At 44.6% G+C, this 25465-nt stretch overlaps 1 protein-coding gene across 1 annotated transcript in view; it reads right to left on the bottom strand.

Moving 5' to 3' along the window:
- LOC138826620 (uncharacterized) overlaps positions 1-25465 on the bottom strand; it is a 141838-nt gene that overhangs the window by 60967 nt on the left and 55406 nt on the right. The window contains exons 3-4 of the mRNA XM_070021841.1: positions 14739-14834; positions 9946-10099 (exon numbers count right to left, since the gene is read on the bottom strand). Of these exons, the coding sequence (XP_069877942.1) occupies positions 9946-10099; positions 14739-14834 (250 nt within the window). The remainder of the gene's footprint in view (positions 1-9945; positions 10100-14738; positions 14835-25465) is intronic.

The raw sequence follows: 25465 nt of genomic DNA, 5'->3' as shown, positions 1-25465 counted from the left end.
AAATCAGAAGTGGCCCTGTGGCTAAAGTGGTAGAGTGCTAGCCTTGAGCTGAGTTGCTCAAGGACAAAGCCCAGGCCCAGAGTTCAAGCCCCATGGCTGACAAAACAAAAGACAAAAAAAGAAGACAGTACTGAGCCACTGAATTAATGAATTCTACCGTCTCCCTTGTGCTATGGTTATTTTTTTTTTCTTTTTTTTTCCAGGGCTGAGGACTGAACCCAGGGCCTTGCACACGTGCCAGGCGTGCACCCTTCCCCTGGATAACCCCCCAGCCCCACTGTGGTTATTATTATGTGAAATAATAAATCTTCCTCTCAATGAAATGAGTTAGGCCTTCTATAATTACACCTAAAAGCAACCAAAATTATGCTTGAGTCCTAAGGGAAAATAAAAGGCATCTAGAAGTAATACAAGAAGAAAAATATAGGTGAAAAATAAAAATAAAGGCTAAAATGCATTAGGTGCGTAGGGCTCTGAAAAATCTCTCAGGCCTGAAGAAACTCACCTGGAGTTTCAGAAGCCAGCTCCAATTTACATTTACCCATCTAAGTCTAGTTGCTATCAAGTTCTTATAGGCAGTGATCCCTGAGAAGAGGAAGAAAAATGAAAGGGAAATAAAATTGAACAACTGCCAGTGGAGAAACCAGCTGTACATGATCAATTTCCTTCCAGGGAATCTCTATTTGTCTGAAGAGAATTTCTTCATCAGATCCCTGGCCCCAAGTCAGAGACAGAAATATGAGGAGGAGACAGGACAGGGCAGCCTAAGATGGACAGTGACTCATCTGGAATGGAAGAAAGAGCTAGCATGTGGCAGAGATTGAGCCCAAAGCTAAGCCTGACTCTGGATCCAGAACCTTCCCAATGCACTGTCATGCCAGAAATGAAAGCCAAGCTGCAAAGCCACCAAGAGCTGCTTCTAAGCCATTCTGAAAAGTGCCCACATTCACCCAGGTGTCTCACCAAAGACCCCAGGTATAGTCCAGCAGAGCACTCGAAAGCAGAAACCCAAGAAGCAAAGCAGGTGGCCTGCATCCAAATTCAAGAAATGTAACTCACTCAATTGTCACTGTGGCCAGGCCTGAGATTTCCAGTCAGTCCCCTACACTCTAGCCTGAGGACAGTACCTATTAGGATGAGACCATATAAGACACGGATGAAGGCCCTGTCTGACTGCCACTGCCATTAAGAACAGCATTATAGATGGGTGCCCATGGCGCATGCCTGTAATCCTAATCAGGATGCTGAGATCTGAGGACCATGCTGTGAAGCCAGCCTAGGCAGAAAAGTCAATGAGGCTCCTTATCTCCAATAAAGCAACAAAAAAGCCAGAAGTGGAGCTATGACTCAAGTAGCAGAGTGGTAACCTTGAGCAAAAAGCTGAGGGACAACTTCTAGGATGGTGGTGTGGGGAAAGACTAATACCACAAGCCCCTTTAGGACAGGTGCTCTCACTTATGCCCATTTCCTTCAGAGCATTGCATAGCCCTCACCTTACTGACTTGCCTCTCAACACAGGATATTCACTTGGCCAGTCTATCTTGCAGCATCCCTAGCAAAGCAGCTTTTTCTCTGGGGTTTAACCAAGGAGCCAATACTGTCTGTGATTGGTTAACTGTGCACAGTCCAGAATCAATGATACCTGGGGTCCATCTGGCTTGGCCATCTACTGTTGTAGCTTACAGCGTATTGTTCAACACTTCTGTTTTCTTATAATAGTTCTTGCTCATGGGTCCTAACGGTCACAATAAAATAACTAATAGGGTTACTTGTGTACACACACACACACACACACACCACTGCAACAGTACTACAAGGGAAACAAGGCAACTCAACAGGGAGCTTCAGGATTCAAACATCTACCACATCCTAAGTATTTCCTGTTCCTTCTTAAGTAATTATTAATATTATTCCTATTTTGGTGCAAGTACTGGAGAGTGAACTCAGAGCTGGGACACTGAGCCCCACTCAACTGGGGACTGAACTATCCCTAAGCTTTTTTGTTTTTGTTTTTTGTTTTGGGTCTGGTCATGGGGCCTGAACTCTGGGCCTGTGCACTGTCCCTTAGCTCTTCAGATCAAGGCTAGCACTCTACCACTTGAGCCACAGCACCACTTCTGGCTTTTTTCTTTTATTACTTATGTGGTGCTGAGGAATAGAACTAGGGCCTCATGCATGCAAGACAAGCGCTCTACCACTGAGCCACCTTCCTAGCCCCTCCTTAAGCTTTTTCTGCTCGAGGCTAGTGCTCTACCACTTGAGCCACAGCACCACTTCCGGCTTTTTTTCTTTTTTTACTTATGCGATGCTGAGGAATGGAACCAGGGCCTCATGCATGCAAGACAAGCGCACTACCACTGAGCCACCTTCCTAGCCCTTCCTTAAGCTTTTTCTGCTCGAGGCTAGTGCTATACCATTTGAGCCATACCTCCAGTTCTGGCTTTTTGCAGGTTAATTGGAGATAAAGAGCCTCACAGACTTTTCTTTCCAGGCTGGCTTCAAACCAGGACCCTCAGATCTCAGACTCCTGAATTGCTAGGATTACAGTGGTGAGCCACCCGCACCTGGGTACAATCTGTTTTTTGAATGTTTTTTTGAATGTTTTTTATATCTATTAGATATGGAGATTAGGAATCTCTGCTGCTCTCTTTTTTTCTTAGCTGTATTTTCTTTTTCTTAGCCCCTTCCTTAAATGATTCTTTATTTTTTATTTATTTATTTATTTTTATTTATTTATTTTTTGGTCAGGGGTCCTGAACTCTGAGCTTGGGCACTATCCCGCAGCTCTTCAGCTCAAGGCAAGTGCTCTACTGCTTGAGTCACAGTGCCACTTCTGGGTTTCTAGTGGTTTATTGGAGATGAGAGCATCATGGACTTTCCTGCCTGGGCTGGCTTTGAACCATGATCCTCAGATCTCAGCCTCCTGAGTAGCTAGGATTACAGGTATGAGCCACTGGCGCCCAGCCCTTAAACAATTGATTCCCTATCTGGTAAGAGGAACAATGATTTCACCTCCTAATGAGTAGGTTGTCACAGATAGCAGTCTGTGAGCATGAGACCTGGCATATAATAACTACTTACTGAAACAGGCATGACCTGTAAGGGCAGAAAGAAAAGGAGCTAATGAAGGGGACTCCAGGAGTACAAGGCAGCTCTTCTCTGATAACACTAAGAGCTCCCAGAGGTCAGGGATAGAATCCTCAGATCTATGACATGGACAATATGCTGATTCTCTACATATCTGATGTCACAGCGATCTTAGTACCAAGAGTGGCTCCTTTGTGCCAGGACAGGAAGGAAGGAAGAGGACAGGGGGGGCCATAGACAGGCAGCTCCTGAAACAGATCACCAGGTGACAAAATGAAGACAAGAGTATAATCAGGAGACCATCACATCCTCTGCAAGCTTCTCCCACCAGAGGCCAGCAGCAGAGGAAGGCAGACAGCCCACTGTGGGTGAACATGAGCACCACACTGGGAAGGCCCAGAATGGTGAACCAAAGAAATATAGGAAGGGAAGATCTTTGGAGATGTATATCAGCTCTGACTTTTACCAATCTTGAGATTGCTCCTCATGGTCCTCAATTTCCTTATCTGTACAAGGTGGAAAATTATCATCTTGATCAAATACAAGGACAGGGGAGCCCTTGTTCCAAAGAGAGACATAAATGGTAGTCATGTTATGGAGATTTTTTTTCTGAAGGTAAAAACTAACCTCCTAGCCAGATACTAGTGGCTAATACCTGAAATCCTAGCTACTCAGGAGGCTAAGATCTGAGGATCATGGTTTTCAGCCAGCTCAGAAAGAAAGGTAAGTCTTTGAGACACATAGCTCCAAATAACTACCAAAAAGCCAGATGTGGAGCTGGGACTCAAGTGGTAGAACACCAGCCTTGAGGAAAAACAAACAAAAAACAAACAAACAAAATCTCCTGGCCTTGCATTTAAGACCTAGCCCTGCATTCAAGCCCTAGGATCCGCAAGAAGGAAAAAAGGAGGAAAAAAAAAAAAAACTCTCCTCAAACAAGAATACAAGCTAAGAGGTTTTCAGCTGAATGCAACTAAAATAAAAATGGGAGAGCCCGTTGTTTCCTGAGGATGACTATTTATGAGGCCAATTTCATTTTCAAGTGCTAATGAGTCCCCAAAGCAGACCCATGTACAGCCTGGAGTCCAGAAGAGTGGGAAGACACCCAACCCAAACTTTGTGGAAGCTCCAAGGACACTTGTGGCGCTCAATCAGAGTGTAATGATCAGAGCAATAATCTAAATAATGAACAAGATAAAGTGTGGTGGAGGGGAGGAGAGAGAAGATACAGGTGGAAAGGAATAGTACTTAAGTTTTTTGTATTTCCTCAAGACAAACTTCTGTCTGGAATAGATTAATTCCATCTATTTATTAATGTGGATTACTAATTAATGAGTTAAAAATGCTTTCAACACAAGAAGTGCTAAGAAAATGCTTAAAAATAATGAGTCTCTGGGTATGTCTCCAAAAGAAATATGCTAGCTTCTGTAATTTTCTCTCTCTCTTGTAACATTTAAAATGTTATGGTTTGCCAGGCATTGGTGGCTCCTGCCTGTAATCCCAGCTACTCAGGAGGCTGAGATCTGAGAACCGAGGTTCAAAGCCATCCCAGGAAGGAAAGTCCGTGTGACTACTATCTCCAATAAACCACTAGAAAACCTGAAGTGGCACTGTGGCTCAAGCAGTAGAGTTCTCGCCTTGAGCTGAAGAGCACAAGGACAGTGTCCCAGCCCAGAGTTCAAGCCCCACAACCAACCAAAAAAAAATATTATGGTTTGAAGGAAATGGAAGGGAATCATGGAAATTCACTTAAAGCACAAAATCAGGAAATTGGAAAGCCTGGTCAGGTAACTAACTTCCTTGAAGTCCTATGAACACTATCAATGCACATTCCCCAGTGCGCTGAGAGCGCTGTTGCACACATCTGAGCTGCAGTTCATTCTTGGGATACTTGAGCACAGATGATGTCTTGAGTGTCTTCATAGCCCTGCCACACAACACTTTACCAGGTGCACAGCAAACAGTCAATAATATGTTACATCACCAGGTCTTCTCAAAAGAGATGGGCATGCCTAACTATGCAGGAAGCTGAGATCTAAGGATAGAAGTTCAAATCCAACACAAACAGAAACATCAAAGAGACCCTTACCTCTAATGCATCAGCAAAACCCTAAATTGGAGGTATGGCTTAAGTGGTAGAGTACCAGCCTTGAATGAAAAAGCTAAAGGACAGCACCCAGGCATTGAGTTTAAGCTCTAGTACTGACACAGAAAGAGATAGATTGGGAGGTGGGGGGGGGGGGGGAGTAAAGTTTAAAAAAGGAAGAAAAAGATTTTTGGCATTGGAGAACTATGAAGGCCCACGGACTAGGTGATCAAGGTCAAATTGACAGTGAAAATACATCAACTTTGTGCTAAGAATGGCATTTACTTCTCTGGTTTTCTCCTCCCAAATCCATGAACTTCAATCTAAAATCAAAAACACATGAGATGAATCCCAACAGATTCTAAAGCATGTCTGACTAGGGCTCCTCAAAACCATCCAAGCTGCCCCCAAACAAGGGCAGTGTCAGAAGCTGTCACAGCCAAGAGGAGCCCAAGAAGCCATAGCAACTCAATGTGAAGAGGTTTCCTGGAAGGATTTTACAGAAGTAGAAACAAGCCTGAGAAGACCCAGAGCCCAGCTAAAGTCTCACAGACAGAGCAGGAACCCCAACCTTCCCTCATATCCACTTGGTGAAAAGATTCTCACTGACAAGCTGATGATGCTTTCTTTACATGTACAGTGACAAGACCTTTGTAAATTTGTCACTGAAATGCAATTCTCAGAAGTGGTGCTGTGGCTCAAGAGGTAGAGCGCTGACCTTAAGCTGAAGAGCACAGGGACAGCGCTCAGGCAAAGAGTTTAAGCCTCACGACCACCACCAAAACAACAAAAAAACAACTAATAATCCTAAAATGCAATTCTCCTTCTCTGGAAACCCCAACTTCTCTTGAACACAAGTCCTGTATAATTTGGCACTGAAGCACCTCATGGACCTCAGAGCATCATGTAGCGAGAGTCAAAACTGAGGCCCAAAGTGGGAGCCAGTGTTTTCCCAATTTCTAGTTTAGGATCTGGTGCTCTACTTGGGCTGATGCTTCAACACTGGCCAGATCCAAAACTCTCCCTTCTATCCTGCACACACCAAGAACCAGTTTAGGACTCTGGGATAAATTCAAAGACCAGCTTCTGGTCTTTGCTAGCATTGTGGCTGGTGTGGTGCAAGGACATATGTGTGGAAAGTGGTTTGGTATTTAGCTACATGTCCTTTTGCCATGGGACACTATGCCAGGGCCACACAGAAAGTCCATCCCTGGCAGGGTAAGGATCCAGACATAAACACACAGCTTTCAAGGGGCTAGGAAGGTGGCTCAGTAATAGAGTGCTTGCCTCACATGCATGAGAACTTGGGTTCAATTCCTCAGCACCACATAAACAGAAAAAGCTGGAAGCAGCAAGTGGTAGAGTGCTGGCCTTGAGCTGAAGAGCTAAGGGACAGCACCCAGGTCCAGGGTTCAAATACCAAGACTGGAAAAAAAAACAAAAACAAACAACCACCACCACAACAAACAAAAACAGCTTCCAACTAGGGTGTGTGGAAAAGGCAAAGTTCTGCAGGCTGGCGAGGTGGCTGCATTTCCTTCCCCTGTGTGGGCCCCATCCATCAGCCTCCCTGAGGGATCTCAGCTACTTGTAGGGTACATTTTCTAAATGTGAACCTGTTTTTCTTATGAGAATCAAAGTGCTCCAACTAACTGCAAGATCATAAATACTCAAAAGTGACTGTTAATAGCAGTGGCAGTTTGCAAAATACCAAATGGCAGCAAGAAGTGGATGTCATAACTTACTTCTTTGCTCTCCCATGTTCACAGAGGTGTTATGCAGGGTGTTTTTTTTTTTCCTGGTGGTTCTCTTTTTTGTTTTTTAAGTGATGAGATCTTCTTTCAAGTAGGTTCACAGGGGCTCCCTGGGACTTCAGGCAGTACCTTGAAAATTACTTAACAGATACTAAAAAGAAAACCAAAGAAGCCTACAATTCCAAGCCTAAAAGCTAATTTAAAAAATATGCCTAATATCCCAATGCTAGTGGCTCATACCTGTAATCCTAGCTACTCAGGAGGCTAAGATCATTAAATTATGGTTTATGGCCAATGCAGGCAGGGAAATCTATGAGACTCTTATCTCTAATTAACTAGAAAGAAATGTAGAAAGTAGAGGTATAGCTTTCGTGGTATAGCACCAGCCCTGCATGAAAGAAGCTAAGTTTACCATTCTTTTACACATGAAAAAAATCAGGTCCCAAAAGGTCATTTGTCCAGGCCACTCAGCTACAGTACAAATTGGGAGATGTGAACAGAAGGTATCTAACTTTAGAACTCAGGGCATGGCTCTCACCCTGCTACATTCCCAGTCAAAGCAGACCAAAGAAGGATGGAGGACCTCAGCAAAAACCATCCCTGTGGCTATGTATTGTGGTACTCAGGAAACAGAGGCAAGAAGAACACTAAGAGTATGAGGTAAACATGGGCTACATAGACAGATCCTGTCTTAGAAAAACAATCCTTGTGCACAGGAGCAGCCTAGGGACTATGTGAGTATCACATTATGGGAACCTGTCATTATTAGCTCAATGAACAAAAGGATAAACTTTTAGAAAATAGCCAAGATCCCTATATGAAATGGTGAACATAGAGGCCTAGTTTTGCCACCCACTGTCTTTTTGGCCTTTGTTCCTTTATCACTTAAATGGTGCAAATACCACCTTCTCATTGTTAAGACAATTTTGGTGAGCTCACATATGTGAAAAGTTCTTTGAAAAACACAAAGTGCTGTATAAATTGTGTTATTAATGAAAATCTCTAAAAATTAAGTCAAGTTGCTAAAATTCATTCTCTCAGATCCCTTTTCCAGAGGCAGAAAGTGAGGTGAAAAGAGATGAAAATAACTTGCCTAAAGTTCCAACATTGAGAAGGAATGTCACATACATGGCAGGAGGTCTGGAGTGTCATTTGTTCTTCCTGCCCTCCAGTCCATCCTGTTTACCACTGCACACACACATGCAAATACACACACACACACACACACACACACACACACTCCCCTCTTTAGCAAACAAAGGTGCTGGGCAAGTAATTGCTAGGCCTCAGAAGGAGGACACTAGCACTTCTAGTGTCACTGCTGTGACCTTTGACCAAGAGGAGAACTTTCAGCACTAGAACAGAGCTTCTCCCATACAGATAACATTGGGGAGAGCAGAGGGTCAGCAGCCCAGTACTACTGCCAACAGTAAGGAAATAACTCCAAGTTCCTCGTACTTGCAGAATCCTACACACTAGACCATTTTCCTCGGTCCCCATCTCCTCTATTTTCTGACATTCAGTAACATTGTAGAAGGATAAGTTACAGAATCCTACAATCAGGGTTCATAGGAACTCAGATCCTAAGGATTGCCTACTCTAACTCCTCCCATCTGGCATTCCAATTTCCTCCAGTTTCAACTTTGAATTCTTCCAAGGATGGGGAGCTCACTACTTCAGGACCAGCTGACACTCCCCCACACTTACCGAGATTCCATGATAGAGCAAGCACACAATGTAGCAGGGATGAGGCACATGAACCTTCCTCAGGACTAGCCACAGGGTAGAGGGGCCCAGTACAAAGTGACAACACAGCACCTTTTGTTCAAATATTAATACTTTCCAGATAGCAACAGGAGAAGGTTAAACTAAGAATAAGCCTTTTTCTGCGTCAGCCCTAGAAATTGAACTCAGGGCCTGGCACTGCCCTGGAACTTATTTTGCTCTAGGCTAGCACCCTACCATTGAACCATAGCACCACTTCTAGTGTTTTGTTGTTGTTGGTTGTGGGGCTTGAACTCTGGGCCTGGGCACTATCCCTCAGCTCTTCCGCTCAAGGCAAGCACTCTACCATTTAAGCTACTGTGCCACTTCTGGTTTTCCAGTGGCTTACTGGAGATAGGAGTCTCATGGCCTCTCCTGTCCAGGCTCACTTTGAACCTTGATCCTCAGATGCAGCCTCCTGAGTAGGTAGGATTACAAGTGTGAGCCACCAGCACTTGGCCACTTCCAGCTTTTCCTTGGCTAACTGGAAATAAATGTCTCATGGACTTTCCTGCCTGGGCTGGCTTCAAAACAATGATCCTCAGGTCTCAGTCTCCTCAACAGCTAAGATTACAGGCATGAGAGACTAGCGCCCACCCTAATTACAAGCCTCTGTGCCTCTGCATTGCTTCTGATATTAAATTCAGTGGGCCTGAATTCATCTATTGGCTAATACTACTAGTCATTTACTTAGTTGAGGTAATGATATCAATTTCTGGGGCATAAATAAGTTAACTATTTAGGAATCTTAGAATTCAGAGTAAACACCATTTTTGTGCCTCAAATACTACAAGTTGCATTTTAAGATGTGCAATGAGGGGATGGGAAGGTGGCTCAGTGGTAGAGTGCTGGTTTTGCATGCATAAGGCCCTGGGTTTGATCCTCAGCACCACATAAGAGAAAAAGCCAAAAGGGGCACTGTGGCTCAAATGGCAGAGCACTAGCCTTGAGATGAAGATCTGAGGGATAAGGAGATGTGAGGGCAGGGATGGGAGGGGAAAAACAAAGGAGGAGGCAACAATACTTGATAAGAAATGTACTTATTACCTTGCTCATGTAATTCTAACCCCTCTGTACGGTATTTTCACAATAAAAAATTATTAAAAAAAAAAAAAAAAGCAGAGGGATAGTGCCCAGGCCCAGAATTCAGGTTCCATGACCAAAAAAAAAAAAAAAAAAGTGCACTGAAATGCATGCTAAAGTTACACACTTAGGTACAGAAAGAGTTTGAGGAGTAAGTAATCTGTACATCACCTCATTCAAAGCTTCAGACTGCTCTTCAGCTGCTGGCTCCTGACACCTCTGCAGACCATGAAGGCACCAGGCAAGAAGAATCACAGCCATCACTGAGGCTGGAGCCAGTTTTGTGGGATCCAGTGTTGAGTTGCTGGAAGGCAGGGAGAGGCTCCTTAAAAAATATGAAATTAAGGCACTGTCAGAATACATCAGTAAGTGATGACATGTCACCCCATCTGGACTGTCCCATTGCAAGATCCCCAGCACCACCGAAGAGGAGGATCCACCAATATATCAGATGGCCAACTGTTAAGAGATTCTCAGAGTGGAAGGAAGGGGGCTCAGGCCTATGGTGAATATGACACTGGCCACCACCCAAACTCAGCGTGTTAAAAGTTATGGATTAGATTGAACTGGTAAAGAAAGTAGAGCTAGATTGGTACTGGTGACTCACACCTGTCATCCAAGCTAGTCAGGAGGCTGAAGGCTGACAATCATGATTTAAAGGCAGTCTCTTCAGAAAAGTCCATGAGCCTCTTATCGCCAATGAAACAGAAAAAAAGCTGGAAGTGCAGGTGTGGCTCAAGTGGGAGAACATCAGCCTTGAGAAAAAAAGCTTGGTTGACAAAGTGATGCCTAGAGTTCTAGTCTCAACTCCAGAAGGGGAAAAAAAGGAAGGAAGGAAATGGGAAGGGGAGAGGGGGCAAGGGGATGAGGGAAGAGGAGGGAAAGAAGGAAGGAAGGAAGGAAGGGAGGAAGGGAGGAAGGGACGAAGGGACGAAGGGAGGAAGGGAGGAAGGGAGGAAGGGAGGAAGGGAAGAAGGGAGGGAGTGAGGGAAGAGGAATCCAGGACACAAGAACTATCCTGGGATATGGAAGGGGCTAGTGTGGATATGAGACATTGAAGAGTTAAAAGTGGCTTCGTTTAGAAGCAGTAACCCTTCTGCTGCTCATATTAACCTTGGGCCCACCTGAATTGCAGAAACCGTCTTGTTTGTGCTGAAACTGCTAAACCATAGATTACTTGAACAAAGCTACTTTGAAGTCAGGCCCCACTTTGTACTATAGCTGGCCTTGGGTCCCCACAAACTTCAGGAGATGACCAAGCTGGCCCAAGATAAACAGACCCTGTGAACAAACCCAGACCACCAATTATCCCAGCTACAGCTTATCAGAACCCAACTAGCCAGGAAACTCCCTGCTAAGCTTTAACTGCTCTGGAATGCCCTTTAAGACCCAGCCAGTTTGATAACTCCCTACAACCCCTTATTGCCTTGGAATGCCCTGCTGACACCTCTTGTTGCCTTAAATTTGTCAGTCTGTGATTTCTTTTTTTTCTTCTCCTTTTATCCCTTTGTAGTTTTTGCCTTTATAAACACTGTGAAATTTCAGCTCGGGGCTTCCTCCTAAGTTCTGCTGAGTCAGTGTGTGGGACAAAGCCGGAGCTGCAGCCCACCTGAATAAAGCCTTGCTTTTGAAGTGATCTTCTTGGTGGGGGTCCTGCAACAGGCGTACAACCACATGAGTTTGAGTTCCAGCCAAGCCTGGGTGGGAGAAGCTACTCTGCCTGCAACCTTTTTCTCACCAATGCCCCAAGCACTATTGCTTCTCCATATATTTGCTTATACTTGCTTTCTCTAGTTCTGAAGACAGAAATCAAACCCAACTCAGCTTAGCACCTGCTAGCTAGGAGCTTCAATTGTATTCTCCCCAATGTATCCTGGGGAGTATTTCCATCAGGTCTTGCCATTCTGGTCCACTGTAACAGCCCAGCCTTGATGCCTAGCCCTGAGGGCAGAGATGGGGGAACACCCTGACATCTTGATTGTCCTTTTCAGAAACATGGCAGGCACTTGACCAGTCACAGATTGATGAGTGACTGCTACACAATGCCAGAGGTGAAGAAGGGCTGGGGTACAAAGACTGACTGGAGTAGCATTCTGAAAAAGCCATAATCTCTGGGAAGTAGAAGTGTGGCTCCAGTAGGAGAGAACTAGTAATGTGCAAAAAGCTAAGTGGGAAGCCCTGAGCTCAAGCCCCAGTACCAGCACCAATCAATCAATGAGAAAAGAGCTACAATGTGCTCTCAGTGCCACTGGTGATGTGCAGGATAACCCAGCACCAGGGCTTTGGTGCCACACACTGTCTCTAAGAAGCCAGCAGAGATAGCAGACACCATGTCCTTTTTGCTGAGCTTCCTGTAACACAGACTCTTGCAGGAGCAGCCTAAATTCATTTCTTTTTCATTTCCTTGGAACACCACTGCTGCTAAACTAGGACAAATCCTAGAACAGGCCACCCACCTGCCCACCCACCTGTAAGGCAACATGGATTTAACCTGACACCAGGAGATCTCATCTGAGAGCATCCAATTATCAAAGCCAATTATCAAAGCCAAAAAAAGTTAAAAAAAAAAAAAAAAAAAAGCCCAGGACACAAAGGATAAATCTGGAGTGAAGATGTGCTCCTTCTTGCCAGGCCCAAAGAAACATAGGTCCCATGGTTTCCTTACTTACAATAACTAGTATATGTCAGGGACAAGCAGAAAAGGTCAAAAGCTATGTACATATGACCAAATAAGATGATGTCAAGCGAAATGAACCCCAAGATAGGGACACAAGTTTTGTCTTTTTCTTTCTTGCTATGGTTTCTAACGTATTTATAATGTACCATGTGATTTTTTTTTTGTTTCTTTGTATGTTCTTCCCCCAAGGTATACCCCCTGTTTTCACTGTATTTGATGTCAATGCCCTGTATCTTGTATATACAGTTTTCTAATTTGGGGAGGGAAAGGGAAAAAACAAAATATTTAAATAGGGATACAGGTTGATCCATTGTAACAATGAGATGTACAAGACACTATGTTGAAAAATGAACTTTACAATTTAGGCATGGGTAGGGGGTGTGGGGGTTATGGAGCGTATTTGTGGAGGTGGGAAGGAAGGGATGGTAGGGGAAAAGCAAAAGAGGAGGCAGCAATGCTTGATAAGAAATGTACGCATTACCTTACTCATGTAACTCAACCCCTCTGTACAGCATTTGTACAATAAAAAATGTATTAAAAAAAAGATGTGCTCCTTCTCATCAATAATGCTCTTAAGCATTCAGGTGTTTTCATATCTATTACTTCAACTATTCTTATAAAATTTTCCTGAAAATACTCCAAATTATAGAGCTCAGAGATAATTGTCCTCATTTTACAGATAAGGGCATTGAGGTTCAGAAAGGCTCAGAAAGTGGGCTGGTGCAGGGTTCAAGTAGTAGAGCAACTGAATAGTAAGCAGCAGGCTCTGACTTCAAATGCTAGTACAACCAAAAAAGAGACAGAGGAAGGAAGGCATGAAGGGAAGGGGAGGGAAGGAGGGAAGGGGTCAGGGCTGACATGAAAGGAGGGTAATGAATGATCCCACACTCTTAACCACTCTACAATATTCTCTATTCTGCATTCTAAAGAAGTTTGAAAGAGGGGCTGGGAAGATGGCTCAGTGGTAGAGTGCTTGCCTTGCATGCCTGAGGCCCTGGGTTCGATTCCTCAGCACCACATAAGCAAAAAGAAAAAAGCCAGAAGTGGTGCTGTAGCTCAAGTGGTAGAGTGCTAGCCTTGAGCTGAAGAGCTGAGGGACAGCGCCCAGGCCCAGAGTTCAGGCCCCACAACCGGACCCCAAAAAAAAAAAAAAAAGAAGTTTGAAAGAATGGTTTGATAGTACCTACTACAGTTTCAACTGTCAAGGGCCTTTGCTTGCTAGGCTGGTACTCTACCAAAGACTGGTACACTACCACTTGAACCATACTTCCAGTACTGCCTTTTCCTGTTTTTTTCAAGACAGGAGTCTATTCACATCTTTTTTTTTTTTTAATGGATACTGGTACTTGGGCTTGGACTTAAGGCCTTGTGCTCTCACTTGTCATTTTTCCTCAACTCTGCTGTTCTTGAACCACACCTCTACTTCTGGCTTTTTAATAGTTAAACAGAGAGAAAAGTCTCACAGATTTTTCTGCCTGGGCTGGTTTCACACTGTGATCCTCAGATCTCAGCCTCCACATTAGCTAAGATTATAGGCATGAGCTACCAATGTCCACCTTTTATCTATTTTTCTAGAGCAGCTCCAGGGACTCCTTGAGATTTATCTGCCAAGTAAGAAAGTTTTATTCCTAGGAAAATTCTGTCCCCATGTTCTCAGAGCCTGTCACTACCTCCCCCACAGCCTATGGGAACCTTGTCCCAGACTCCCTATGTTAGCAAAATGAGCTCCCTTCCCATAGTTTAATACACTCCTTCTCCTCTCCACAGCTGAGCATGCTCCCTTCTTAGGCAACACTAGGCCCATTTAAAAACACAGTAAATAATCAGCCTCCACAAACTTAAGATGGCATTTCTCTGGAGCAGCTACAACCATATAAGGCAACAAGAGCCCCTTAGTGTGACCTTCAGGTCTGGGCAGATGCAGGGCCTCTTATCTATTATTTGGACAGCAGCCTAGTCTGCCATGATGAAGCCCCTGGCCCTCACCAGGGTCACTACCTCCTAGTCACTTGTATCACCTCTTAATCCTCCTAGGTTATACAGGTCACCTCAGAAAATACCAGATGATTCTTCTCACTGCTACCCTGTGAGAAGGGGTCTTGCCAGCCCCCCTCCCAGCAATAAACCTACCTTTGTTCTCTGTACCTACCTGTCTCGTGGTTCTCTGACAAAGTGCAAATACTGCTCTTTTTACCTAAAAATCATTTACCATCCCTCTAAATTACCAATACTCCCCAACTCCATGGTGCAGAGCATAGGTGAAGTGATTTCTGTTTTTAAATCTCACTGGATTGTGGGTTGATCACCTCCTATGGTTCTTCCAACTACAAAATAGGATGAGTATATCTTTGTCTCCAGTTGGTTGATCTCAGCAGACTTAAACCTTTGGAAAGAAAAAGGGTTTCTCTTCACCTTATGTGCTTTTCAGAGACCACTTTTATAGTAAGTGGTCTGTTTAGTTCCTTAACAGTATTCTTAATTGTTGGGTGCCAGTGGTTCACACCTGGAATCCTAGCTACTCAGGAGGCTGAGATATGAGGATGGCAGTTTGAAAACAACCTGAGACGTCTGTGAGACCTTACCTCCAATTAACCACCAAAAGTCAGAAATAGAGATGGGCCTCAAATGGTAGAGCATCAACCTTTAAGCAGAACTAAGCAAAAATGCTCTGGCTCTGTGATCACACCCCAGTACTGGCACAAAACAACAACAACAACAAAAAGTCCGCAGTTCCAATAACCACTGTCATATTTATTAATTTGCTTGTTTACCACCTAGGTGTCTCTTCCACAAGAATGTAAGGCACATATCTTGCTGGTTACATAGTTGGTACAACAATAAATGTACTGAATGAATGAATGAATGAATGAATGAATGAATGACTCGATCCATCAAACAACCAATGAATCAATCTTATTTGCATTTGACCACTGTCTAAAGCCCACAATATCTCAATTGCAATAACCAAATTAGGTACAATAGTCAAATAACCTCATGAAGTAGGATAGATAATAGCTTTCTATTTTTCTTCAGCATAAAAATAAAATTAGTGCACAGAAATGGAGGGACAAAGGATGAACAAAAAGCAGTGGTAAGCCTGACACCAGTGGTTCACACCTGTAAGCCTAGCTATTCAGAAGGCTGAGATCTGAGGATCACGGTTCAAAGCCAGCCCGGCCAGAAAAGTCCATGAGACTCTGATCTCCAATAAACCATTAGAAAACTGGAAGTGGTGCTGTGGCTCTAGCTGCAGAATGCTTGCCTTTATCTGAAGAGCACAGGGATAGCGCCCAGGTCCAGAGTTCAAGCCTCACACCGACAAAAAATAAATAAATAAATAAAACAGAGGAGAAAGCTGCAAATACATGAAGGCAGGAGCCAGCTCCTCCCTAGAGCCTCCCTCTGCTACCATCCATTCTGCTTTCCACTTTCTCAGACCTCTCTAAGAAGTCTGTCTCCCTTCTCATGATCAGTCATGGAGCAGAGCATAACTTTTCTGGCAGATGTAAACTTCTAGAGTGTACATCAGGGGCTGCACCTTGGATCCCTTGTGCCATTCATGATGTCAAGCACACAACAGGCTCTCAAATGGCCTCCAATTCTGTCACACTCCTCCCCTGAAGAGCTGGAGTCTGGTTCTCTTCCTGCACAGAGGCAGCATTTCAGATATTATTTCTAACTTAATGAATAGAGCTTCTGCCCTGGCCCGCGGGGTCAGTCAACAAGGGCTCGAAGAGGAACTGACCTGAATGAGAGACAAACCAGACACGAGGAAGGAGACCAAGACAGGGTTCTGATCAAGGTCTCAAACTTTATTTTTTACACAGCAGTATATATAGCACGCTGAGCAGGGTAATTAGCATCAGCAGGTCAATAGGGTTGCTAGGCACCAAAACTGCAAAGTATATCTTGCAAAAGGTCATAGGTGGGGAATCTTCAGAAGGTGCCAATCAATGTTGTCATAGGTAAGTTTTAAGGCTTAGTGGCTCTTCTTTTTTTGGGTCCAGTCGTGGGGCCTGAACTCTGGGCCTGGGCGCTGTCCCTTAGCTCTTCATCTCAAGGCTAGTGCTCTACCACTTGAGCCACAGCGCCACTTCTGGCTTTTTTCTTTTTGCTTATGTGGTGCTGGGGAATCAAACCCAGGGCCTCAGGCATGCAAGGCAAGCGCTCTACCACTGAGCCACCTTCCCAGCCCAAGGCTTAGTGGCTCTTATGTAAAGTGGTGGAGGTTCTTATGCAAAGTGGTGGTGCCAAGCAATGTTTTCAAACAGGGTATCAATAGGCTCCAAGGCTTAACAGCTCTTATCAAAGGTAGTAGCTGTGTTTTCTAGCAAACAGCACTTGGTTCCCAGCAAGCTTCAAGTATCATGGACATGTTCAGAGACTACATTTAGGTCAAAGAGGGAATAGAGCTGTCAGCTTGATCTTTTCCTCCTTCCTGAATCATTTGGTCTAGGGAAATCAAGCTACAACACAACACTGTGAGCAGACCACCCAGCTCCAGTTGAGACCCCAGAAGGGTGAAGAGCTAGATATCATGACTACAATCTCACACGAACCAGACCACTTCATACAGCAAAGTGCAAATCCCTGACCCACAGAAACTATGAGGTGTTTGTTCTATAAGTCACCAGATTCTAGAATTTGTTAGGAAAAGTGAGGAGAGGAGCAGAAGGGAGGGAAGGGAGGGAAGGGGAGAGAAGGGAAGAGGGAGGGAAGTGGGGGAGGCCTCTAGCAAAGGCTAAATCACACAGCCCAGACATACTCTGCTCCAGCCAACTCTGCTGGAAACTAGTTTCACCTCTTGCTCTTTCTTTTCCAGCCCCAAAGCCCCTGGCAACCACACAGCCCTCCTGGAACTATGCTCTTCCTGCCCTTTTACATTTCCTTTTTCCTGGGGGAGTGAGGAACGGGGAGGGTCCTTTTGCTCTTCCTAACATCCTTTTTCCATTTTATTTGTTCTATTCAATGCATTTTAAATTTTGGATTTTTCACAGCCTTTATATATATTGGCTGTGACCATTCCCCACATTCATTTGATCATTCCCTCCCCCCACCCCGCCTCATCTATCTACATTTAATGTTTTGAACCATATGGACCAATTCGAAGTTTGTACGTGGGCTGGGAATATGGCTTAGTGGTCGAGTGCTTGCCTAGCACACATGAAGCCCTGGGTTCAATTCCCCTGTACCACATAAACAGAAAAATAAGAAGTTTGTGTATATATGTGTGTGTGTGAGTGTATATGAAAGAGACAGAGACACTGACAGAGAGAGAGACAGAGGGGGAGAACAAGCATTCCATGTAGTAAGAGGCAGGTGGTTTTCATGCAGTCAATGTGGCTGGGAACAGAGGTGGGGAAGACAGGAGAGGAGGGGACCAGGAGTAGTTTCCTACAGGAGAGCCAGGGGCATTATTCACATTTCCAGAGATCACTATATGACTGATGAGTAGAGAAAGTCATAAAAATACCACAGGTCAAGCACATCTTTGCCTCAATTTCAAAATCTAAAACATTAATAACTTCTTAAATAACTCATTTAGCAACAAAATCTGATCTAAAAAGACACGTGTATTAATAGTCTTTATTTATCCAATTCATGTGTTGTCTGAATACATTTTGGCCATGGGGGGAGGGAGGTGCCTGATCACAGGGAACCAAGGCTATTCCACAATACACTGTATGCACTGTGCCAACATTCCTAATTTTAAGAACACTTGTGTGGATGTTGCAGACTGAATGCTTGGGTCCCTTCTGCCAAATTCACCAATGTGCCAGAATTTGGGGTGATTATTTCATGAGGAGGGAGCCCCAAGAGTGGGATTAGTGTCTTCATGAGAAGAAACAGGAGCTCTCCCCTGAACACTGTCTTCACCCCTAATTGTTAATTGCAAAAAAAGCAATTAGCTATAAACTAGCACCTTGACCATGACCTTGACTCTGGCAGCCTTGAGCTCAGACTTTCAGTTTCCCCAACATGAGAAATACAAGATTCTGTAAATCCTCTGTTCAAGTTCTGTTCTCTCAGCTCACACTGACAAAGACCACCAATTATCAATATTTTAATTCTCTGCTGCAACACAACCATCATTGCCCACTATGCAGAATGCGATACAGCCATTCCAGATGTTGACCTTCCAACTACCACAGTGGTGTGAGACCCTTCAGGGGGAGGATGGTGGCCAGGCATGGCCTCTCCAGGTCCAGCTCCTGGCAGAACAACTGCTCTATTTAGCTGTGCACAGGATGGAGATCAACATCATCCAACACCAACATCTCACACCACCAATTTCCTTCCCTATGCCTTAGCAGAGCTTTCAGTAAGTTCTCCGCCACTAGGTAAAAAGCATGGCTTTCCCCTCTCCAAGTCGCACTTGGACTCTTTCTTGAGAACTCTGCCACGGCCCTGAGCAGAAGGTGTTTGGAACCACTTCCTCAGCCATGTGATGGCAACTCAGATAGTGGCTGCTCCTACAGCTGATATTCCTATGTCCTTTACAGTTTTTTTTTAAATTTTGGTGCCAGTCCTGGGGGTTTGAACTGAGGACCTGGGTGCTGTCCCTGAGCTTCTTTGGCTCAAGGCTAACACTCTACCACTTCAGCCATAGCTCTATTTCTGCTGCCCAGACTGTCTTCCAATTGCCATCCTCAAATCTCAGCCTCCTGAGCAGCTAGGATACAGGCTTGACCAACTGGCTCGTTAGCAAATCTCTCATTAGTCTATTCTCTTGTTTTATAGTTAAAAAATCCTCTGTGTTAACCTGGTTGAAGCCTGACTCTGAATTCTAAAGTGTGTCCACTACAGAGGGTCTAGGTTAAGAGAACCCACACTGGGCATAACAATGGCATCACTATCACAGTTACTAAGCACCAGGCACTATTCAAAGTGGGTGTGTGTGTGTGTGTGTGTGTGTGTGTGTGTGTGTGTGTGTGTGTGTGTGTGTGTGTGTGTGTGTGTGTGTGTGTGTGTGTGTGTGTGTGTGTGTGTGTGTGTGTGTGTGTGTGTGTGTGTGTGTGTGTGTAAACTCATTTAATCCTAAAACCTATCCCCTGAAGCACTAAGTAGTATAATTATGTCCATTTTATTGGGGAGGGTCAGTGCTAATCAGCCGGGACAGGAAAATCTGTGAGATTCTTTTTTTTTTTTTTATTTGTCTGTCACGGGGCTTGAACTCTGGGCTTGGGCATTGTCCTTGTGCTCTTCAGCTCAAGGCGAGTGCTCTACCACTTGAGCCAAGGTGCCACTTCCAGTTTTCTAGTGGTTTATTGGAGATAAGAGTCTCATGAAAGGTGAGCGCCCCCGTGGCTCACGCCTGTAATCCTAGCTACTCAGGAGGCTGAGATCTGAGGATCCCAGTTCAAAGCCAAGAAAGTCCGTGAAACTCTTATCTCCAATAAACACTCAGAAAACCAGAAGTGGCACTGTAGCTTAAGTGGTAGAGAGCTCGCCTTGAGCTGAAGAGCTGAGGGACAGCACTCAGGCCCAGAGTTCATGTCCTATAATCGACAAAAAAAAAAAAAAAAAAGTCTCAAGAACTTTCCTGCGCGGATTGACTTGGAACCATGATTCTCAGATCTCAGATTCCTGAATAGCTAGGATTACAGACTTGAGCCACCAGCCCCCAGTGTCTGTGAGATTCTTATCTCTAATTAACTACCAAAAGAGCCAGAAGTGGAGCTGTGACTCAAGTGGTAGAGCACTAGCCTTGAGCAAAAGAGGTTAGGGACAACACCCAAGCACAAAGCTCAAGTCCCAGGAGAACGTCTCCACTCTCCCTCCCCCCAAAAAATTAAAGAAATGACAAAAGAAAGAGATTAAGAAATGTATTCAGGCTGGGCAGTGATGGCTCACACCTGTTATCTTAGCTATTCAGAAGGCTGAGATCTGAGGATCATGCTTTAAAGCCAGCTTGGGCAGGAAAGACCATGCTAGATTATTAGACTTTCCCAGAAAACCTCACAGACATCCAGGTACAGAGAATAAAGAAAAGTTTATTGCCAGGAAAGGACCCGGCAAGAAACCTTCTCACAGGGGAGAAGTGAGAAGCAGCACCAGCTATGTCTAAGGTGACCTATATAACCTAGGAGGTTTAGGAAGGGCTAGAAAGGATGAGGAGGCAGAGACCCTGGTGTGGAAGTGTGGGCCAGGGGCTTCATAATGGAAGATGAGGATTTATGGCTACTGTCCAAATAGTAGATAAGGGGTCTCTCAACTGCCCAGACCTGAAGATCACTCTAAGAGGCTCTTGTTGCTTACATGGCTTATATGGTGGTAGCTATTCCAGAGAAGAGCCATCCCAAGGTAGAGGGTGTTGGAGGCTGATTATTTACTGCCTTTACCAAGTGGGCCTGGTGTTGCCTAGGAAGGGAACATACTAAGCTGTGGAGAAGGGAAGGAGTGTACTAAGCTATGGGAAGGGAGTTCATTTTGCTAACTGTCCATGAGACTCTTCTCTCCAATTACCCATCAAATTACCCATCCAATTACCCAGACACAGAACTGTGGCTCAAGTGATAAAGCTCTAGCCTGGACCAGAAAGGCTTAGGGAGAGCGCCTACGTTCTGAGTTCAAGTCCAGGACCAGCACCAAATAAATAAATCAATAAATAATGTATCTAAACACATATAACTAGGACAGTGATGTCTGGATCAAACCCAGACAAAACAGAGGTCTTGAAAGGTTGGTATTAAGGCAGAATGAGAATGAGGCAAGGAGACAAGGGGTAGTAAGGAAGGCAGTCTGAAAGGTACCACATGGCCTTTACTGGGCTCTCAAGGTCATGTCTGAAATTCACTGTCTGGCAGCAGTACAACAGGTCTGAAGGTCAGAGACTGGGTCCCTCCCTCTAGGAATATTGGAGTACCAGTCTGGGGCACATTCAGTATTCAGTAAGAAACTGATGGATGACTCACATGTAAATGAAGCAGAACCATAGACTCAGCCAGCAGCCCTCAATCAGGCTGAGACTGCACAGCAAGGCCTGGAACTGGAGTGTACACATCCTTCCCAGGATCATCCTGGGCTTCTCCCTGACTCACCTGGCCCAGCTATAAATGCCTGACAGAGGTAAACAAAACAATTAGTTGGCTGCATGACTTAGCTACTAAACACAGTATTCCATGAACTGCAAGGTAGACTAGGCAGACCCAGCTCTGCCTATGGCCCAGCTTCTCCCAAACCTGGGGACTTTGACTACACCTTGCTGTTTTCCCAGTCTGGACTGCTGTCTGTGCTGCACCTCTGCCTAGAATCACATGGCTTCCCACCCCTTCCCTAGCCTTTAGGGCCTGGCTGAATCATCACACTCAACTTGAAAAGAATAGTCAGCGCTTCCCTTTTCAGGAGGCCAGGCTCTCCCATGAACTTGCACACACCTGTACTCACAGAAGCCAGAGAGACACACTGCATTCTGGGATTAGGACTTCAGGCTCTGCAGGCCAGTCAGCATTTCAGCAGCCAGCTGTGTGGCCCTGAGTGAAGCATATCTCTTGCCCTATGCTTAGTACCCTCATCTATAAAATGGAGCAATTATGGTCCACATATTATTAGGCTGATGTGATCATGAGCAGGGTACCAGATACTGCAATCCTAGTTAATGAAGAGGCTTGATAAAGAGAGTCACACTTCCAAATCAATCCGGGCAGAAAAGTCTGCAAGATTTCATCTACATGGAAGGCAGTGTGTGCTTGTGATGTCAGGAAGAGCGGCAGTCTAGAATAAATGAATCACATTCAGGTATTCACTCAGGCAGGAAGTGAAATCCTATCATAAAAAAACAATCAGTAAAAAACAGGGCTGCAGACATGGTTCATTTGGCAGAGCACCAGCCTAGCAGAGTCCAAACCTCAGAACCCCCAGCCCCCTAGAGAAAAAGAACAATAATATAGAGAGTACTTAGTACTGCACCAGCAATAACTATTATATATGATGAATATCCTGAGCTCAGACGTTGCAGATTATTTGGCATCTGGATACCTGCAGGTGGGCACAGTAGATGAATGAAAGGATCCATTCTCTTTTAGCATCAGCTGCTGCTCTCCCTGGCTCCATGCTTCCTTCATGTTCCTTCACTTACCTTCTTGAGACATCTGTGCTTCCCTCATCCTAGGCTTACAACTACCCACAGCCACAAGAATCCTGCAAGTGGATTTTACATCTAATATCAGCTTTGGGTTTCAGTTGAAACACTAAATACAACAAGGAAAAGGTGCTTTTCAATTTTAATTTTATTTCTTCTTGTCATTATGGCTTTTTTGTTTTCTGGGTTGGCTAATGGGTCATTGGGAATTCAGTCACTGAAGTTGTTACTTGTTTTGGCTAGAAATGTTATTTATGTAATAAATACCAATATGGGGGATGATTAAAACACACACATTGACACACACACAAAAACAAAAACAAAACAAAAAACCTTCCCTCACTGCCTCCTGCCTCCCTGCCTCCTGAAGTCCAGCTTCTATAGCCCAGTCATCAAAGCATTGTGACCGGTCCCTCACCCACCACTGCAATTACTCTCTAGCAGATATTAACAGAACTTTCAGTGACTCGACCTCACCCGTTATAGCTGGAATAGGCTCCCTCTTACCACGTGAGAGGCCCAGTCATACTGCATACACATGACTACAGTCTTGATCTTCTTAAGGACCACCTTAAAATTTACTCACTACTTTAGCCAGGCACAAGTGGCTCATGCCTGTAATCCTAGCTACTTAGTAGGCTGAGATCTGAGGGTCTTGATTCAAAGCCAGCCTTGGCAGGAAAGTCTATGAGACTCTTTTCTCAAATGAACCACCACATAACCAGAAATGAAGCTGTGGCACAGCACCAGCCTTGAGCAAAAAAGTTAAGGGACAGCACTCAGAGCCTACATTCAAACCTCAGTATTTGCATCAAAAACAACAAAAACAAACAAACAAAAAAACATCTTATCACTTGCAGAAGCCTTTTCAGATCTCCACAGCATAATCTCTTCATGGTAAAACATTCCACTGGTCTCCTCTTCCAGAGGGAATTATTCTATGTCCTGCCTTGCATGCTACAGCTCTGTCAACTCATTTGTGTTCCCTGTTACACTGAGAGTGTTTGGGTTTGTTTCTTTCTTTCTTTTTGCCAGTCCTGGGGCTTGAACTTGGCCTAGGTGCTGTCCCTGAGCTTCTTTTGCTTAAGGCTAGCACTCTACCACATGAGTCTCAGCAACACTTCTGGCTCTTTGTCTTTATGTGTACTGAGGAACCCAGGGCTTCATGCATGCTAGGCAAGCACTCTACCACTAAGCCACATTCCCAGCCCTGGGAGTGGTTTTTTATAACTACCACACAGAACTCCCCCAAATTTAGTTTGGATCCAGAACAAAACTGTTGGTATCAATGTAGATGGAACTCAGATCAACTGAGAGACATTGTAGTGGAGTGACAAAACGCAAGGACCACATATTCAGACAATGATGTTGATGGAAATCTCTTAATCAGGAGAGTGGTTTTAGTTAAAGAACACATATGGGCAGTGGGATTTGTTAATCCTCCATGGAAGGAAGGATCATTTGTAAGAATTAAAAAAGGAACAGAAGGAGCTAGAAGAGATCAAGACAGTTATCCCTACCTCTGGGATCGCTTGGTGTGCTTTGGCCAAAAGTAGCATAACCCGGGGCTGGGAAGGTGGCTCAGAGGCAGAGCGCTTGCCTTGCATGCATTGAGGCCCTGGGTTCAATTCCTCAGCACCGCATAAGCAAAAAAAAGAAAAAAGCAGGAAGTGACACTATGGCTCAAGTGGTAGAGCGCTAGCCTTGAGCTGAAGAGCTGAGGGACAGTACCCAGGTCCAGAGTTCAGGCCCCATGACCGGACCCCCCCCAAAAAAGAAGCATAACCCCAATCTCTGACTTCGTCTTTGTAGGGGTAGTCTTTCCAACAAAGTAGCGTAGGATTAAGGCCCCACTCTATTCCAGCAGGAACACCCTTTAACCATGTTAATTACAATCACCCTGTTTCCAACTAACAGTCATATTCTGAGGATTGAGTCTTAGAATTTTAACAGGTTGTTACTGTGTGTGTGTGTGTGTGTGTGTGTGTGTGTGTGTGTGTGTGTGTGTGTGTGTGTGTGATTGAGTCTTAGAATTTTAACAGGTTGTTACTGTGTGTGTGTGTGTGTGTGTGTGTGTGTGTGTGTGTGTGTGTGTGTGTGTGTGTGTGTGTGTGTGTCTCGTGCTGCTACTGCAGCTTTAATTCAGGGCCTGGGAGCTGTCCCTTCGCGTTTTCACTCAGACTTTTTGGTGTTAACTGGACACTAACTGGACATTGCTACCTGACCAGGCTTTGAACTGTGATCCTCAGATCTCAGCCTCCTGAGTAACTATGATTGCATGTGTGGGCCACTGGTATAACAGATCTTATTTGAGGAAACAATTCCATCTGTGAATCCGTTTACCCCTTCATGGGGCCTAAGGAAAGACTGAGTCACTGGGATGCAGCCTTTCTCCCTAAGAGACCTACCTCTGCTCCCAAAGGACCCTCACCCTAGCTGCAGCAAACACCTTCCCCCAACACAGTAAACAGAGGCCCACATTTCCAAGAACAAAATCTTACCCCAAAGAGACTCTTTTGTGCTTAAAAAGACCATCTCAATTATGAAATTGTAACTCTCTATACATCATCTTTATTATGGTGGTAAAAAATGGTTTTATAAGACCATCTGAAGGGAGAGAACTAGACAGATCCTCACTCAGAGACACCACCCACAAAGCCATGTAGGCGAAGGGGATGGACAGATTGATGCTAATGGACAGTTTAAGAGGAAGTCAAAAAAAAAAAAAAAAAGAGGAAGTCACTCAGTTCAGGCCAGGAACCAGCTGCTCTTCCAGGAAGCTCATCCTTCTGAGGTATCTGATCTTACCTGAGGAAATGAAAGCACAAGAATGCAGCCTCCTGAGGGAGAATGTGTACAGTGTCTCCTAGCACCAAGAGCAGAAAGACTTCCAAATGACATACAAGGGAACAGCAGCAGATAAAGAGTCCTGG

The sequence above is a fragment of the Dipodomys merriami genome, unplaced genomic scaffold (assembly GCF_024711535.1).
Source record: "Dipodomys merriami isolate MVZ:Mamm:240054 unplaced genomic scaffold, mDipMer1.0.p SCAF_1456, whole genome shotgun sequence".
NCBI classification, from domain to species: domain Eukaryota; kingdom Metazoa; phylum Chordata; class Mammalia; order Rodentia; family Heteromyidae; genus Dipodomys; species Dipodomys merriami.
The sequence above is the reverse complement of the archived record's forward strand: the minus strand, read 5'-3'. Positions and strand labels throughout refer to the sequence as shown.